The sequence below is a fragment of the Andrena cerasifolii genome, chromosome 12, assembly GCF_050908995.1.
Source record: "Andrena cerasifolii isolate SP2316 chromosome 12, iyAndCera1_principal, whole genome shotgun sequence".
Lineage (NCBI taxonomy): Eukaryota > Metazoa > Arthropoda > Insecta > Hymenoptera > Andrenidae > Andrena > Andrena cerasifolii.
This window is the reverse complement of record NC_135129.1, coordinates 2747097-2763635: the sequence shown is the minus strand read 5'-3', so window position 1 is coordinate 2763635 and position 16539 is coordinate 2747097. Positions and strand designations below refer to the sequence as shown.

Sequence of the window (16539 nt, the reverse complement as noted above, 5' to 3'; positions counted from 1 at the left end):
CCCCCGGTCGGCGTTTTAGGCGAATATGGGGACCTATTACGCTCCCGGAATTCACAAAAGGGGGTGGACAATGAATGGGCAGTTGGAACAGTGGGCAGTGTAATGGTAGCTGATTGAAAATTCCCCAGGTTTTCCGTCTTTCATCGATGCGCCCGCGCGATTGCGTCGGCTCGGATGTTCGACCGTCGGACGTAATGATTCGTTTCGATTCGGATTAATGGAACTTCCGGAAGTAATCGTTCGCCGAGTGGCGGAGGAACGTGATTTCGTCGAGTAATTCGTAATTAGGTTCGCGGGGAACAGATTATACGAGCAGTCCCCGGCGAAAGTGGAACAACCTCATTTCTCGGCGGCCGCGGAAGGTGGGGGATAAAAAGGGAAAAGATTCCGCGGTATTGTACTGTGAAATTCAATTGTCAAACTTAAGAGTTAGTCTGCTTTCACCGGGAACACCTCGCGCGAGCACTTCCCGTAAAAATGGAGGAATTCTATAACCTTTGAAAGTCGAGCTTTTACGGGGTGCTCCCTGTCTGGCTGCATTGAAATTCAAATTCTTCTATAGAGTTTCCTTTTTCGGCCCCTTATTTTAACACTTCCCCCGCTTCCCCCCATCTCGTTTCGAATACTTTCTGTTGCGTCTCGCGGATTATTTCCCGGCTCGGTCCTGTGTATTCTGTGATCAGCCTGTAGGCAGTGGCGGATTTAAGGAAAGAGGCTCAGGTAGCAAACGTTCCGAGGGGCCCTTTTTCGGGAAAATACAGCGGTCGTTTACTAAAAACGGGCTAAGTGTATAGTAGTACAGAAAGAATATACTGTTTGGATAAATTCATAATTTGTTTTGGAAGATTGGATCCTAGGGTGGGGGCCTTCTACGCTGGGCCCATTTTCTCGGGAAAATAAAGAGGTAGTTTACTAAAACTGAGCACAGTGTCGCAGTACAGGAAAAAATATAGTTTGCATAAAATCATAATTTCATTCCAATTATAGGGCCCTGGGGGGCCTTATGGGCAGGGGTCCATTTTATCTGGAATAGGAAGAGGAAGTTTACTAAAATCGAGTTCAGTATAGTAGTACAAACAAAATATAGTGTTTTGGATAAATTCATAATTTATTTCGGATGATAGGGCCATTGGGGCCCTTCTGGGTAGGCCCTTTTCCGGGAAAATAAAGCGGTCGTTTACTAAAAACGGGCTAAGTGTATAGTAGTACAGAAAAAAATATACTGTTTGGATAAAATCATAATTTGTTTTGGAAGATAGGACCCTAGGGTGGGGGCCTTCTACGCTGGGCCCATTTTCTCGGGAAAATAAAGAGGTAGTTTTCTAAAACCGAGCTCAGTGTCGCAGTACAGTAAAGAATATAGTTTGCACAAAATCATAATTTCTTTCGAATTATAGGGCCCTTGGGGGTCTTCTGGTCAGGAGCCCAGGCGGCAACTGCTCATCGGCCGCCCGTTAAATCTGCCGCTGCCTGTGGGGCTAATTATTTCAGAAAATCCAGGTTCAAATTCGCCCACTTACCTTACGAATCGACAGAACCACGATATGTGCATGTGGTATTCCGCATTTGTACATACTCTAACTGCTACATATTATCTACTTGTTACGTGGCAGTAAAGTAAACGTACAATGTGGAGGATTCTCAAAACTTTTCGTTGCAGAATAATTTCCTCCATTAAGCTACTTTTGGGATACGACAATGTGGCGTGCTTTTTGGGTACTAAATTTTCTCACGTAACGCACGGGAGGCAAGGAGGTTTTATAAAACCACAGACACTGAAAAATTCCGCGGATTCGCGAGACAACGTAAACGACTTTATTCCGCCGTGAATGGCGGGTTTAAAGCTCCGCCGTTGAAATAATACATTTTTAAATCCGTTTCGTAGCGCGTGCATCGACGATCTCTGAATCCTCGGCGAGAGTGCAGCAAATATTGCGGCCACTATTCGTTTTACCGCGAAAGAGAATGTGTGGAAACGAGGATTCGAGAAACGCGCGCGTGTACGTGTTCTTAAGGGCGAACTCGGTTCGGGGTTGCCACCCTTACTTCAAATGGAATAAAATGTAAGTGATATAAAATTGTGGGTGCAACTCGTAACATTGCCATTTGAAAGGAATAGCACAGATCCTACGGTCCGCCAGCTTTTCAATCCAGCACGACCCAGTCTTATCCAGGCGAGTAAATACATCAGATTCGAACAAATCCACCAGGCGAACCTCAACGACAACGTACACTTTCTTTCCAAGAGAACGGAAACAAAACTACAAAATCTGACAGCGTGCCCTTCCGTTTCATCGTTCTCGGCAACGCAGCGCTAAAATATTTCCTCTCAACGAAACAATTACCTCATGTACACGCTCGGAGCAGTGGCAGGGATCAAGCATCAAATTCAACCTGGGAACAACTGCTGAATAGGTGCGCGAAGAATAGACACGAGCGATCTCGGCGTAAGAAAAAAAGAACCGAAAAATGCAGGGAAATTTTCCATGTTCGTTTACAACTTCCATATATTTCTATAAATAAAATACAGCGAAGCCCTCGACGATCGACTGATTTCATCGCGACGTGGTTGGGGATGCAGCGCGGACTTCTCGTTGCCGTCGAATAGGTTACAGGTTACAGAGGCGCGCTCGCCGTGCTGGATGGTTAAATAGAAGAGCGGGGATGAAAGGGCTGCGACAAAGGCACGCGAGCCATTCGTCGTTGTTTTTTCAATAATTCGGCTGCGCTACGCACGCACGCTTCTTTTTCCCCCTTGGCTTTCCCGGGGACGTTGTGCGGTGCACTCGCGTCGCTTGACATAACAATAACCCCGGGCGAATGCACCATGCTGGAATTTGGTGCACGTGGAACGGTCACACCGTCGCGGTCCACCGCAGCAGATTGTTGCTTCCTAGGATCACCGCCTCGCCGTCTCCGACTTTTAGCCGGTACTTGGGCCAATCCCGTGTTTATTCGGTCCGGTCGAGGCCAGAACTATTAAGGGGACCTTCCGGTCTAGAGCCCGAAAAAATAGGCGATCTTTAGGAATTAATTAAAGGAAAACTACTGTATATAATTTAATGCGACTTTTTGTATTGTATTAAGGATGTCTTAAGCTACAAAAATATATTTTTTGTATTGTAATTAATCATTGTAGACGGCAGTGGGGAGTCGTTAAAGTCAAGGCGTCAAAAAATTGATCCAAATCGGTGGGACCTGTATCTCCAAAAGTTATTATCTGATTGGACTGAAACTTTTTTTATTTTGAAGAATAATCTTCTGACTAGGGGGGAAACCAGAAAAAAATATAAAAATGACATTTCTTAGAAAATAACGACACTTGAAGTTTGAAATCACTTTTTCCCTATATTTTTCATCCTTTCAACGCCATTGAAAATTACAAATTTTCATTTTTTTGTTTTTTTTTTTGCTGGCACCCCCCTAGCCAGAAGTATATTCTTCAATATAAAAAAGGTTTCAGTCGAATTGGATACTAACTTTCCGAGATACAGGTTCCACCGATTTTAAGAACACTGTTTCGAGAAAAACGCTTTTAAAGTTTTACGTGGACACCGAGTGACCGGTTGTTGCCCATGCATTTGCTTTATTCATATGCCTATAACTCCAGGATATTTACAAATTGCAACAAATCCCTTTAAACACGTATTCCTAAAAGGTTGAACACTCAAAATATTGAAATAAAAAGAAAATCGACTTTTAGACTGGAAGGTCCCCTTGAAGAATAAATGATGATTTCGAGGTAGGGTAGTATCCCTTCTCTTCTCGTGCCCTTTTAACACTTCAACAAAGTGCCATGAAAGTTGCGCACCGTGTTTGCATAAAGTTTCACGTGGCAGCCGATAAAAAGCTAATGCATGAGTAACGACCTAATAGAAATGTAAATCGCTATCAATTTAATATACAGTTTGGAAAGCTTCCTGGTTAATTTGAGCTCTTTCCCACGGCGAAGAGGATTGCTGCCGCTTTAAAAATGTGCTGGCCGAGGATAATGGCTGAGTTTCAAAATAGTAGCAGTCTTTCGAAAATATTGAAAGGAAACAGAGGATTCATTACATTTGAACATTAATCCTGAAGGCACTAAAGTTCATGCGTATAATAATAACGCAATTTAACACGAACATCCTTACAGAAAGGAATTTCAATCTTCAAGGCATTTAGAGAACGGAGTTTTAGCCTTGAAAATATCAGAGAATTGAGGAACAGCCTTGGAGACACTGTCAAGGGGAGGACACCATGTGGTAGACACCGATTTTGATGAGCCTTGGCACGATGGATCTATGTAGAAAATAAGTAAATAGGTGTCCGAGCGTTTCTACTAATAAAGCCTTAATAATAGAGATATTTACATGCAAATTATTAAAAATTTAAGGGTTTAGTGGGTAAAAATCCCACACTACCCTGGCGCCCGCGGAAGATTCCCTTCTGAAGGCGTCGGGGTGTCTTTTGAAGATGTCTTCACGTTAAAATTTTTTTTTTATAAATTTTATAATTTTATAAAAAATTTTTAGAATTTTTTTTTAACTTGGGGAAATCTTGAAAAGGCACCCCGACTTCTTCAGGGGGGAATCCCCCGGGAGCGCCAAGGTGGTGTGGGATTTTTACCCATTACAACCCCACGGCCACTGTGAAATTTTTAATAATTTCCATGTAAATATCTCAATTATTAAGGCCGAAACGCTCGGACACCTATTTACTTATTTTCGACATAGATCCATCCTGCTAACGCTCAGCAAAATCGGTGTCAACCCCGCAGACACTCACCGAAACAAATACCAGTTTCGGAGCCACTCGCAGAAACTACCCCGTCAAAAATCCTCTGCTGTGGTATATTCTCCGTCGAAATCACGGTCACCCGTTTCTCCAGAGAACGGTCGCGCGAACTTGGACCCGTATCACCGCCGTCTTCTCGTTTCGCCTCTGATCTGTATCTGTTGCCGGGAAGTTGGTGCTTTCGAAGTAACCCATAATCGTAACTTTGTTGTTGCTCTTCGCAGCCCGCGCGCGCGCGCGCAACTTTGAAACTCCGTCGACTTCGGGGCCCACGTTAGATCGTAAAATGCAGGAAATTTCACGGTAATTAGTCCGACGGGCATAGAGACGAAAGGAGGCAGTGACGCAGCAAATGAATTGAAAGTGCCACGGTGCATCTTTGACGTTCGGAGAACGTCCCGATTGTTCGCGGGGGATGCTGCTTGTTACGGTACTTTCGAATTAATTGGCGCGCGTTATGATGTCAAAGGCAACGGTACAAGCAACCGTTTTCCTGTAGTTTCCCGTCGTCCGGCATAAACTGAAATTAACCCTTAATTAGGGCGCAGATGCTAGACGTGTAATCATCTCGAGCTCACGGAATCGACGTGCTCGTTGTCTCGTTCCTTGTAACGTCTTGCGCCGGCGAATTTGCAGGATTCTGCAACGGTGACGGGTTAATGAATGTGTCCGTTGCATCTATCGAGCGCCGTTGTTTTGTTTATTTGCACACTGCAGGTGTAAGTGAATATTTTCTTTCATTCTAATAAATGTTCTGCAGGATAATTCATAGTAAGTAGGGAGTTGGTCCACAAATCACTGAAAATCCACGCTGTATTCGGAGATAAATTCAGTTTCAGGACTAAAAGGATTAGGGTGTAATAATTCACATTGCTTCTCGATTTTTGTTATGTACTTATAAGGAGAAAATAAATTAGAGTTCTTAAAGAATTGTATTCTTAAATGTGGAGTAATGAGATTTATTTTAAATTGTGCGATATTCTTTGGTGCATGTCATTTTCCTTTCTGAAAAATCTGAGGCTCTTGTATCTGACAATGAGTGAAATTACTCCAATAATTGATCGAGCATAGACCTTAATCATATTATTATTAAGGGGAGGTTCCGGTCCAGAAATTGTTTTTTTGTTTCGAATGTTCAAACTTTTAGGAATACGTGTTTAAAAGGATTTTTTAAATTCGTAAAATTCCCGAAGTTATAGGCATTTGAGTAGCAGCAAATACATGGATGACATCCGACCACTCGGCACTCGCGTAAAACTTTAAACGCGTTTTTCTCGAAACAGTGTTCTTAAAATCGGTGGAACCTGTATCTCGAAAAGTCATTATCCGATTCGACTGAAACTTTTTTTATTTTGAAGAATATACTTCTGGCTCGTGGGGAAACCAGTGAAATTTTAAAAAATTGGAAAAATTTTAATTTTTAAAGGCGTTGACAGGACGACAAATATAGGGAAAAGTGATTTCAAACTTCAAGTGTCGTTATTTTCTCAAAAAATGTAATTTTTTGTCATTTTTACTGTCAGTCCACGAGCGAGTTTCATTCCCTTTAATAATCTGGCATTGTTTTTTATTTCAGATCAATGGTTTACGTGCTCCAGGTTCCGCCGATTTAATTCAAAAGTCTCATTAAATCATATGTAGTAGTTTTCCTTTAATTAATTCCTAAAGTTCACCTCTTTTTATGGGCTCTAGACCGGAACAGCCCCTTAAGCAGCCTCTCACATTTTTGCTACGGAATCGTTCGTACCGCGGACACAGAGTGCAGTAGCTCTCGGTTGCTCACACTGCACCCCTCCGCGTCGATAATACTTTGCAACCCCCAGGAAGATATCCCCGATACTACATAACACTGCATAAATCATATCAAATACCCTAAAAGAACCGAAGAACATCTGACACGTGCCAACTTCTACAATCCCTCAATAAAAACAATAAAATTTAACCCTACCACAATTCCCATATAACACCCCTACCTACAAAACCTACTGCATCGCTATAAAAACCAACATCTCTGTTAATCCGACAGCAATAAATAACTCTCAAAAGATTCAAACGCCACTAGGAACTCCATCTTCACAAAACTCCCGCCCTCGCTGCCCGAGCCACCCTCAATTCCCCAAACTTGTCCAGAATCCCTCGATAAAGCAGACCATGGAGCATCATTTCAACCCCCTAGGCTGCGCGTCTGTGGAGCGCATCGCCCATGAGCAACCCAGCCCAGTCACCACCTAAACCCCGATCCTCGAATCGCACCCCCGACAGCATCGTTCCAACCCCAAACATCGATGTATCGACTGCGAGTGCTGTTCACCGTTAGAGCCGTATAAAAGTGCACGATAAAGGTGAAGAAGCCGCGAGTGGAGGGTAGATAACGATAACGGAAGGGTTGCTAACTAATTCAGCGGGCATGGAGCAGGGTGCGTGCCGGCGGATCGGGCGGCAAGAAAGGAAATGCACTTATTGGCCAGCGTCTGCGTACTCATATTGATCTGCGGCGGTGGCTGTGGAGTACACGGGTGTCTACGGGTGGGACACCTGAAAGCTGCCCAAAATGCGTTTCTGTTCGAGGCTCGCGCGTTTTCTCCTGATCTCCGCGGTTTTCTGCGTTGGTAAGGGGTCGCTGTGCCGCGTTAATTGACCAACGGGCTGGCGAATTCTGTGGTGATGAAGTAACCGTGATCGTTTCCCAGGTCTCTGCTCCGAAGATGAGGAGAGGTTGGTGCGAGATCTGTTTAGGGGGTATAACAAGCTCATCAGGCCTGTACAGAATATGACGGAGAAGGTGCACGTGAACTTCGGGCTGGCCTTCGTGCAGCTGATCAACGTGGTGAGATTTCTTTCATTTTTGGTCGAATTTCTTGGAAATAAAATCTTCGCGAAGCACACGAGCGATCTCTCTGTTTCCCTTCGGGGTGCATATATAAGTTGCACGAGCTTCTGGAGCACCTTGACAGCTGGTTCGCTGAATTTGATGCCTGGCATCAATTATTTGTATTAGGGGCGGGTTCAGTGCTGATTTACTGTGCTTTATAAATGTTCTATGCATGCTGGTGGCTTCTTTGCAAATTATTTGATCGTTTTTGTTGTTAGATGTTGAACATGATGCTTTGCTTCGGGTGCAATTCAGGATACACTAGTTTCAGACGCGAATTACGTGTTTCCTTCGCGAGTGTAATACGAGTTATTTTCCAGAACGAGAAGAACCAGATCATGAAATCGAACGTGTGGTTGAGATTCATCTGGACAGATTACCAGCTGCAATGGGACGAAGCAGATTACGGTGGAATTGGAGTTCTCAGGTTGCCACCAGATAAAGTTTGGAAACCTGACATTGTACTGTTCAACAAGTATGTATCAAAATAACTCCAACTCATTATGTGCGGGTCATTATGCGGTTTGAAACATCTCAATCCATAAAATACTCCACGAAATATAAGTCTGTATTTTAATCTGGAGTACGAAGCAAGATGAAATTACGTTAGACTTGCACTAAACGTGATTATTATTTCATCTTTCGCTCCGCGTAGGGTAGATGCACCATTTGTGACCACCTTGAGGTATTGTACCAGTTGTGGCCACTTCTTAAAAAGCGTAATATTTTTTTCGCGTAAGCAATAAATATAACCTTGTATTTCTGACGGTATACTAAACAAAATATTTATGATGTGAAATTCTTCACGTAATAATGATCTGCAAGCAGTTTAAAAATAAGATAATTACGCACATGGCCAAAAACGGTACACCTACCCTACCAAATCTTCAATTAAAAAACTCTCCCAAACACTTGTCAACTCGCCACGGCGTTTCGAAGAATCCCTCGCTTGAAACCGCGGAACGGTACTTTTCAGCGCCGACGGCAACTACGAGGTCCGCTACAAGAGCAACGTCCTGATCTACCCGAACGGCGACGTCCTCTGGGTACCTCCAGCGATCTACCAGAGCTCCTGCACGATCGACGTCACGTATTTCCCCTTCGACCAGCAGACCTGCATCATGAAGTTCGGCTCGTGGACGTTCAACGGCGACCAGGTCTCCCTGGCCCTGTACAACAACAAGAACTTCGTGGACCTGTCCGACTACTGGAAGAGCGGCACGTGGGACATCATCAACGTGCCGGCGTTCCTGAACACGTATCAGGGCGACTTCCCCACGGAAACGGACATCACCTTCTACATAATAATCAGGCGCAAGACCCTGTTCTACACGGTGAACTTGATCCTCCCCACGGTCTTAATCTCCTTCCTCTGTGTGCTGGTCTTCTATCTTCCAGCGGAGGCTGGCGAGAAAGTGACGCTCGGCATCAGCATTCTCCTCTCGCTGGTCGTGTTTCTGTTGCTGGTCAGCAAGATCCTGCCCCCGACGTCCCTGGTGTTGCCGCTGATCGCCAAGTATCTCCTCTTCACCTTCATCATGAACACCGTCAGCATCCTGGTAACCGTGATCATCATCAATTGGAACTTCCGCGGGCCCAGGACGCACAGGATGCCGCAGCTGATCAGGAAGATCTTCCTTAAGTACCTGCCCAAGATTCTGCTGATGAGGAGACCCAAGAAGACCCGGCTCAGGTGGATGATGGAGATTCCGAACGTCACGCTGCCGACCTCCACTTACTCGGGAAGCCCGACGGAGCTGCCGCAGCACTTGCCATCCTCGCTGGCCAAATCGAAGATGGAGATGATGGAGCTATCCGATCTTCATCACCCGAACTGCAAGATCAACAGGAAGGTCCATCACACCACCAGCGGCTCCAGCGCGGCTGGCGGGGAGGGACTCGCGGACAGAAGAGGGTCCGAAAGCTCGGACTCGGTTCTGCTCAGCCCGGAAGCTAGCAAAGCCACAGAGGCTGTCGAATTCATCGCTGAACACTTGAGGAATGAAGATTTGTACATACAGGTGAGGCGCTGTCGATTTGCTTGACGGTCTTCAGGCAGGCTCTCGCTACGACTCGCCTCGGCTCATTTTATCTTTCCTATGCTTTTCTTATGTAGTTTGACAATTTGACAGACACTTCGCCTCGCCTCGCCTCGGCGCGAATCCGAGCCGCGGATTCTTCCTCGAGAATATTTTGAGGAATTGAGGCGAGGCGTAAAGTGAGCCTGCTGAACTGACGACTGCACAGGAAGATATTCTCTGAGCAACTGACCAATTACACGAGCCGAGGTAAGCACAGGTAACTTCGGGTATGGGAAAACAAAGGCGACGCGAGCCTAGATGCGAGGGCGACAAGAAGTTGCGCTGAGTCGAGGCGAGGCGAGGCGAGTCGTAGTGAGAGCCTACCTTTCGTCCTTCTGGCTCGATCGATGCTCGAGTTGGGTGAAGTGGGGCGACGGTGTGATGGATTTTGTGGGATTGAGACTTTGTTTTGGGTAGCTGAAGTGTTTTAGGAAGAACCATTAAGCCTTTAATTTTATTTTTATCGTCCAGGAATATTATTGTTAACCATATGTGTTGTTGCTTGAAATTCTTTCTTATAATTAACTCTGTGTTCTTCTTTCAATGACTTACAATTATATTATAGTTTATTTACTTAAATGGCAGATTTGGGAACATTGATAGGGTTCGTTTAATTTCCACAGACGAGGGAGGATTGGAAGTACGTGGCGATGGTGATCGATCGGCTGCAGCTTTACATCTTCTTCATCGTGACAACTGCTGGTACCATCGGGATCCTGATGGACGCTCCTCACATTTTCGAGTACGTGGACCAGGATCGTATCATAGAGATATATCGTGGGAAATAATTCCACGGGGACTTAGCGAATTACAAGTGGCGCGACATCCTCGCAATGATTTTCGTCAGACTTCCTTCTTACCGAGTCCAATTCTTTATTTCGCGGTGAGAATCCGCTCCAAATCAGCCGGAGCATTTAACACGAGGTAAATATCGATAATTTGATCTTCCGTTAAGCGATTAAGAAATAAGAGACTTAGGAAATTGCACGACGTCGCTCGAATAATTGTTACGCAGCAAAGTTAGCTCCTCAGTTCCTCTAATTAACATTATCGTTTCCGTTTCTCCTCTTACATAAGCATAAACACTTCTTTCATTGTCACGAATCGATAATGTCACGAAAGTCGGAATGCAACACCCACGAGCATTCGCGTCGATCTTTTATAACAATCAATCGTTTCTTCGTTTTATACTCGTGAAAGACTATCAAACGTTGAAGAATCGCATCTACGAATTCGTCAAGGAACAAAGCTCAAATGGCACTCGTTGCATAGGAACGTACCACTTAATAATTAATTAAATTAAGCGTTAGAGTATCGCCAATACATATATATATATATATATATAAATATCGAGTCAGTAACCCATTGAAGTACCCATTCTTTGTTACTCGCTATTGTAGTTTTTGAAATTGAAATTTTATATGTGCGACTATTGCGACTTTCGATCGTTTCCGTTCCACGAGCTGAGAGATGTTTAATCGAGACGTTCGGCAGGCAATGGACGGCCAGAGGTTCCGTTAATGATGTCCCTTAGAGTTAATCACGGCTGTCTCCACGATTAATTGTCTTCCTTGGGAAACCATCGTCACGAGCATACATGCGAGCGGGGAATAAATGCGAAGCCACTTCGGAGCACATTAATTCGAAACAGTGTCCCATTGGTCGCGCATTCTAGACGGGCAATTGGTTAATCGGGAGAGAGGATGAACGTAGAGCGTAGACGTCAAATAATTTTTATATTAATCACGCGGATTATCGTTGCCATTGTTAGAATCTAGCGGGACTCGTCTCTGATAACCCGTCGCGACGCATCATCGAAAGGGTTGTGACAATTCGTTTCATCGACTGGCAGATGCATCATGATCTTTCAATCACTCTCCACTGATTTCTGGTTCGACTTGGGAGGCATCGAAGTTGACGTATCAAAATTTGAATCATCGGCATTTTTCGTTAAAGGGGGGCTTCTCGTATAATAACTATTTTTTTTAAAAAAACTATTGTTAATATAGCATTAAACTCTTTCGGGATAGAAGGAGGCATCTTCAAACTTGTAGATTTTTTTTTATGTCTATCCTTTTTATTATTTATTAATCATTGTGGAATCGTGTGAACCTCTTCGACGATGTTGGCGTCAGACGTAGCACCTGTCACAGTCATCTGATGGCAAGAAGAAGAGAATTTTCTAGAAGTTAAATAATTTACGCTGGTACTGGACCTAAAATTTTAATTTTAGTTTTTAAAGAATAATATGAAAAATTTGTCCAAGGAAAAAACATATTTTTTCTTTCAAACGCTATAACTCTTTCAGTTTTTCATTTTTTCTCTTTAAAGTGGACCAATCCCAGCATAAACTATCTAACTTTAAGAGACTTCTATTTATTATGCAATCAGATGACTGTGATAGGTGCTACACATCCCGCCAACAGAAGTTACATCGTCGAAGGGGTGGACAAGATTCCACAATAATGAATAAATAACAAGAAGAATGGACATAAAAAAAAATATTTTTTGCAAGCTTAAAGATGCCCCCTTATATTCCAAAAGAGTTTAATCAAATATGACCAAGAGTTTTCTTAAAAAAAAATCTTAAATATAAGTTACTTTTGGGGCTGTTAGACGAGAATCTCCCTTAATGTCCCACAAGATTCTTGAAGTTTGGGAGGAGGACTCAAACTGTCTAATCATCTCCAAGATTCTTAATCGCTCTAATTTGTCAGGCTCCCCCAGAATTTTCTTCGCCGGTGGCATCGAAGGAAATTTCGCGTCGCAATTGCTAACGACACTACAGAAGCGCACATTAGAAGTACAATGTCACGATCCTGCGTTCTTAATCGTTACGGCAGAGAGGTTCGAATGAGAAGAAGAAACGAAATGTATCGTGCATGAATATACGAAGATATCATAGTCACACTACATGTATATTTGCGCGGAGGATTGTTGAGCGGTCATGTTTTCTCTAATAGAAAGTCTTTGCTCCACTACCCGAAGAGCGTTTATGGTTGCTGATTAAATGATTTTCTCGTACGTATTGCCTACAGTTGTGCCTCGCGAATCAGCCCGTTGTTACAAGTGATGTTACTGTCTGCGTGTACATAATATGCGAAGCGAAGCTTTTCAGTTTATTTCGCGAGCCTCTGGTAAGGGAGGGGGTGCGAAACGCCGCGATTTTAAAGAGCCGCGCCCAAGCATCGATTTCGTTCCGACGCGAGAGCTTTTCATTTACATCGACGACACGATAAGGATCACGCCCAACAGAGGCAACTGCATGTCGTTTTGATAATTTTATACTCGATGATAAATTGTAAATCGACCTCGCGCAGCGGGGTCCACACGAACGGCCCCGAGCTTTCAGCGACTCGACGCTGCCGTGGAGAATATTGAAACGAAAGAAGAAACCGTGTTCTTAACGAAATCCGTCGTCGGATATTTGCGACTCGTTGCCCTTGTACGGGAGCTTGGTGTGCACGGGAGGCGCTAATCGCGATTTAGGGTGACGAACTTAATTCCTTGACAGGGCGAAAGGGAGAAAGAGGGAGAGAGTGTGTGTGACACGTGTCTTCCTTGAACGAGATACAATAACTAGAGTTTAGTCCCCCGAGAATGAAGTGGCTAGATGATGCTTATTGGTTTCTGTACACTTTACTTCCATATATTTTATAGCGTTGTTCACTCGAGAATGCGACGGATGACTGTCTGTGAGAATCACGACGAGATGGTTTTAATAACACCATGGAGATCACGCGCGATTGAAGATGTCAGTTCAGGAGTTAATTATGATTCATTTTAGATTTAGTGGCCACGATAGGATCGGCAACGATATTCCAGTGCGTACTTAAGTAATACTGAGTGGAGTTCCTTGGGAGGTAATTAGTGTTTGAAAATATTCTTTAATGTCTGATGTTGTAGGATGTTTTAGCGTTTACTTTATTTTGAAGAATTCTGTAATCATTCCGTGTAATGCGATTCTTGGTAGAAGTTGACTCCTTACGTTTCAGGGTACTGTTCGTCGGCAGATCTCTCGAATCAATGTTTATATAATAAAAGGAAATTTCGTAGTTCTAAGGCGTATATTTTGCTACTGACATCTTCAATTAACCCTAGAATACTAATGTATGTAATTCTTCTGTTTCTCATGTTCTTTTCAACCTTTCCATAGATCACGGTGTCGAGCTCGACGATAATTGTTTAAGTTTTAAAAATGTAACAGCTATTATGGATATATACATTTATAATTATGATAAATAATAATAATAAAAACATTAGAATTCTGAGGTTAATGTCATTTTGTACACTAATGATTTTTTTACTGAATACAGTGCTCTCGTTGGATTCTCACGTACAGCAATCGAAAGAGAAGAGAAGAAAAATGTTTCTCATTAATATCGTTCCTCATCGGGCAAGCAATTTCATTTAATATCTTTTAAAGGATTTCACGACACGTGCAGATATAGTTATTACAGTATTAAGAAATACTTGAAACACCTTTCGTTCGTGCCAGCAACAAATTACACGAATTCACACTGTTAGCTGAGTTAATTTATTATCATTAATTACTCCCTCATTAGAATTTAGTGTGTATCAAACGAACAGGCAAATTCTTTTTTAAATTACAGATTATAAACCGTTAGGGACCGTCGAAATCGTTTTTGGGACTTCGAGGAAATTGACAAGCATGTGATGCAGCAGTGTTGCAAAAGCCCTTATCTTCAGAAACCTGTGACTTGTCGTTGATAGTGGTATGCTTGAAGTGCTTCCTAGAGAAAATTAGATAATATTTCTGGCACATGCCTGAGTCATTAATAATACATATTAGGGGGAGTTTGGGAACTTTGGTGCAAGGGGCACGATGAAACATTAATATTCTCTTAATATGTAGAAACAGTTACTTAGAAGTTAAAAACCTGATCACAAGACAGTATAAGCTACCAACTTGATAGATGATATCAGAATATAAGATGATACCCTATAGATATCAAGATGATATTAATGTTTCATTGTGACGCCTGCATCAAAGTGCCCCAAATCCCTCTATCCAGGGATGAGAATGACGATCCCAAAAGTGACCCTCTCCCCACAGCGTGTAACTATTTAGGCATGTGCCTTTTAGCTGATCTCTCGTCTACTAGAGAAAAGGATGATCGTGTCAGCGAATGTACGTTAGTTGATCATTACTTTGTAAAGGATAAGAGACAGAAGCATTGTTGAGTCTGAGAGTTGTACTTTGTAACGCACGAGAAACTATCGCGCATACGTTGTCACGTAAGATATTGATATCTCATTGGTAGTAATTCTAAGATAGACGAATAGGTAGATCTTTTTACAAGCGAATAAAGATTATCAAATGAACCAAGTGTCTTTAAAATCCTAGGCTTCATCCTCCAAAAAAATTATGATTTTATCCAAACACTATATATTTTTGTGTTTCCCATAATTGTCATACTACACGCGCGTACATTTATTGGTGATTCTGTTATGTATACAGGGGGGCGTTTGCCACCTGGGCCTTTTTCCTTAAACCCACCACTGATTGTACACCTTTACTATGACACTTAAAGGGTGACCCAAAAACGAGGCCTTTTTTATTCTCTTTTTGGTCCCACGATTTTGCAACTGAATTTACCTTTTCAGGAGACATTAATCACAATAAATTTTCGAGTTGAGGTGACAATTAGTTTCTGAGATATGGGAGGTCAAAGAAGTGAAAATTCGTTAACGCGTGAACCCATACACTTCGATGTACGAACTTCTAGGTCAGTACAATAATTTAAACAATTATTTCCAGGGGGTTTGATGACTTCTAACAACGAATTTGAACTTAGATTTTCAAGATTCACGAAAGAAATCAAAATCAAGAAATATAAATGTCATTGTAGTGGGTGTTTTTTTTTTTAAAAATATATCGTCGACCATGTTGAATTGGCCATTGTGAATTTTGAAAATCTAAGTTCAAATTCATTGTTAGTAGTCAGCAAAACTCACAATGGCCGATTCAATATGGTGGACGATATTAAAAAAACACCCACTAGTCATTTATATTTCATGATTTTAATTTTTTTTTTCGTGAATTTTGAAAATCTAAGTTCAAATTCGTTATTAGCAGCCAGCAAACCCCCTGGAAATAATTGTTTAAATTATCGGACTGACATAAAATTCGCGTTAACGAATTTTCACTTCTTTGACCTCCCCTATCTCAGAAACTAATTGTCACCCCAACTAGAAAATTTCGCGTGATTGATGTCTCATCATAAGGTATCGTTTTGCATAAAATTCAGTTGCAAAATCGTGGGACAAAAAAGAGGCTATCTTTTGGGCCACTCTTTCCAGTGGCTAACAGTCGCTCCTCCAGCGTTCGTTATTACTGAAAATTTTCCAACGAAATATTCAGCCATTCCATTTAAACGAAAGCGCAAGATCCTCCTCGAAGTGTCCCCCTAAATACGAAAAGGAGCAACAATTTATAAAATACATAAAATATCCGTGAGAATTAGACATGAGCGTGCCCAGCGTGGCGAGCAATGAAAGTGAAGAAAGGAGGAAATGGAAGACCTTTATTTTCATTTCATTTATTTCAACAATTTCATAATAACGTAATAATGTTAATAATATTACAATGCGGCGATTATGTGCTCACCAGTTAACAGGGATTTTCATATCGATCAACGTTTCTGCCTCGAAAAAGAGCCCAGCGTAGAAATATAACAAATTTATTATTATTATTACTCTTACTCTTACCCATTATTATTATTAGTATCATTATTATTAATGTTGTTGTTATTCATTTATTATTATTACCTTATGTAACGCTCTTCAATA

The 16539-nt window shown here is 42.3% G+C and overlaps 1 protein-coding gene across 5 annotated transcripts; it reads left to right on the top strand.

The window, feature by feature from the left end:
- The first annotated feature begins 6998 nt into the window (after positions 1-6998).
- Nachrbeta1 (nicotinic acetylcholine receptor beta1) lies at positions 6999-15108 on the top strand. 5 transcript variants are annotated; one of them, XR_013086825.1, is made up of 6 exons: positions 6999-7382; positions 7464-7600; positions 7966-8120; positions 8622-9666; positions 10350-10650; positions 14340-15108. XR_013086825.1 is itself a non-coding variant. In XM_076823987.1 (6 exons), the coding sequence occupies exons 2-6, from the start codon at positions 7325-7327 to the stop codon at positions 10512-10514; spliced, it is 1560 nt and encodes a 519-aa protein (XP_076680102.1). In that variant the 5' UTR covers positions 7001-7115; positions 7190-7324; the 3' UTR covers positions 10515-14003. The 5 variants fall into 5 exon arrangements, 3 of the variants coding, with proteins under 3 accessions (XP_076680100.1, XP_076680102.1, XP_076680101.1); XR_013086824.1 differs by lacking the exon at positions 14340-15108 and adding an exon at positions 12444-14003; XM_076823987.1 differs by lacking the exon at positions 14340-15108 and having other exon boundaries at positions 7001-7115; positions 7190-7382; positions 10350-14003.
- The last annotated feature ends 1431 nt before the right edge of the window (positions 15109-16539 follow it).

Coding starts and splice junctions, on each gene's coding strand:
- Nachrbeta1 (XM_076823985.1), top strand. CDS start 7,325: ATGCGTTTCTGTTCGAGGCTCGCGCGTTTTCTCCTGATCTCCGCGGTT. Junction 8,121..8,621: donor GACATTGTACTGTTCAACAA/GTATGTATCAAA, acceptor GGTACTTTTCAG/CGCCGACGGCAACTACGAGG. Junction 9,667..10,349: donor ATGAAGATTTGTACATACAG/GTGAGGCGCTGT, acceptor TAATTTCCACAG/ACGAGGGAGGATTGGAAGTA.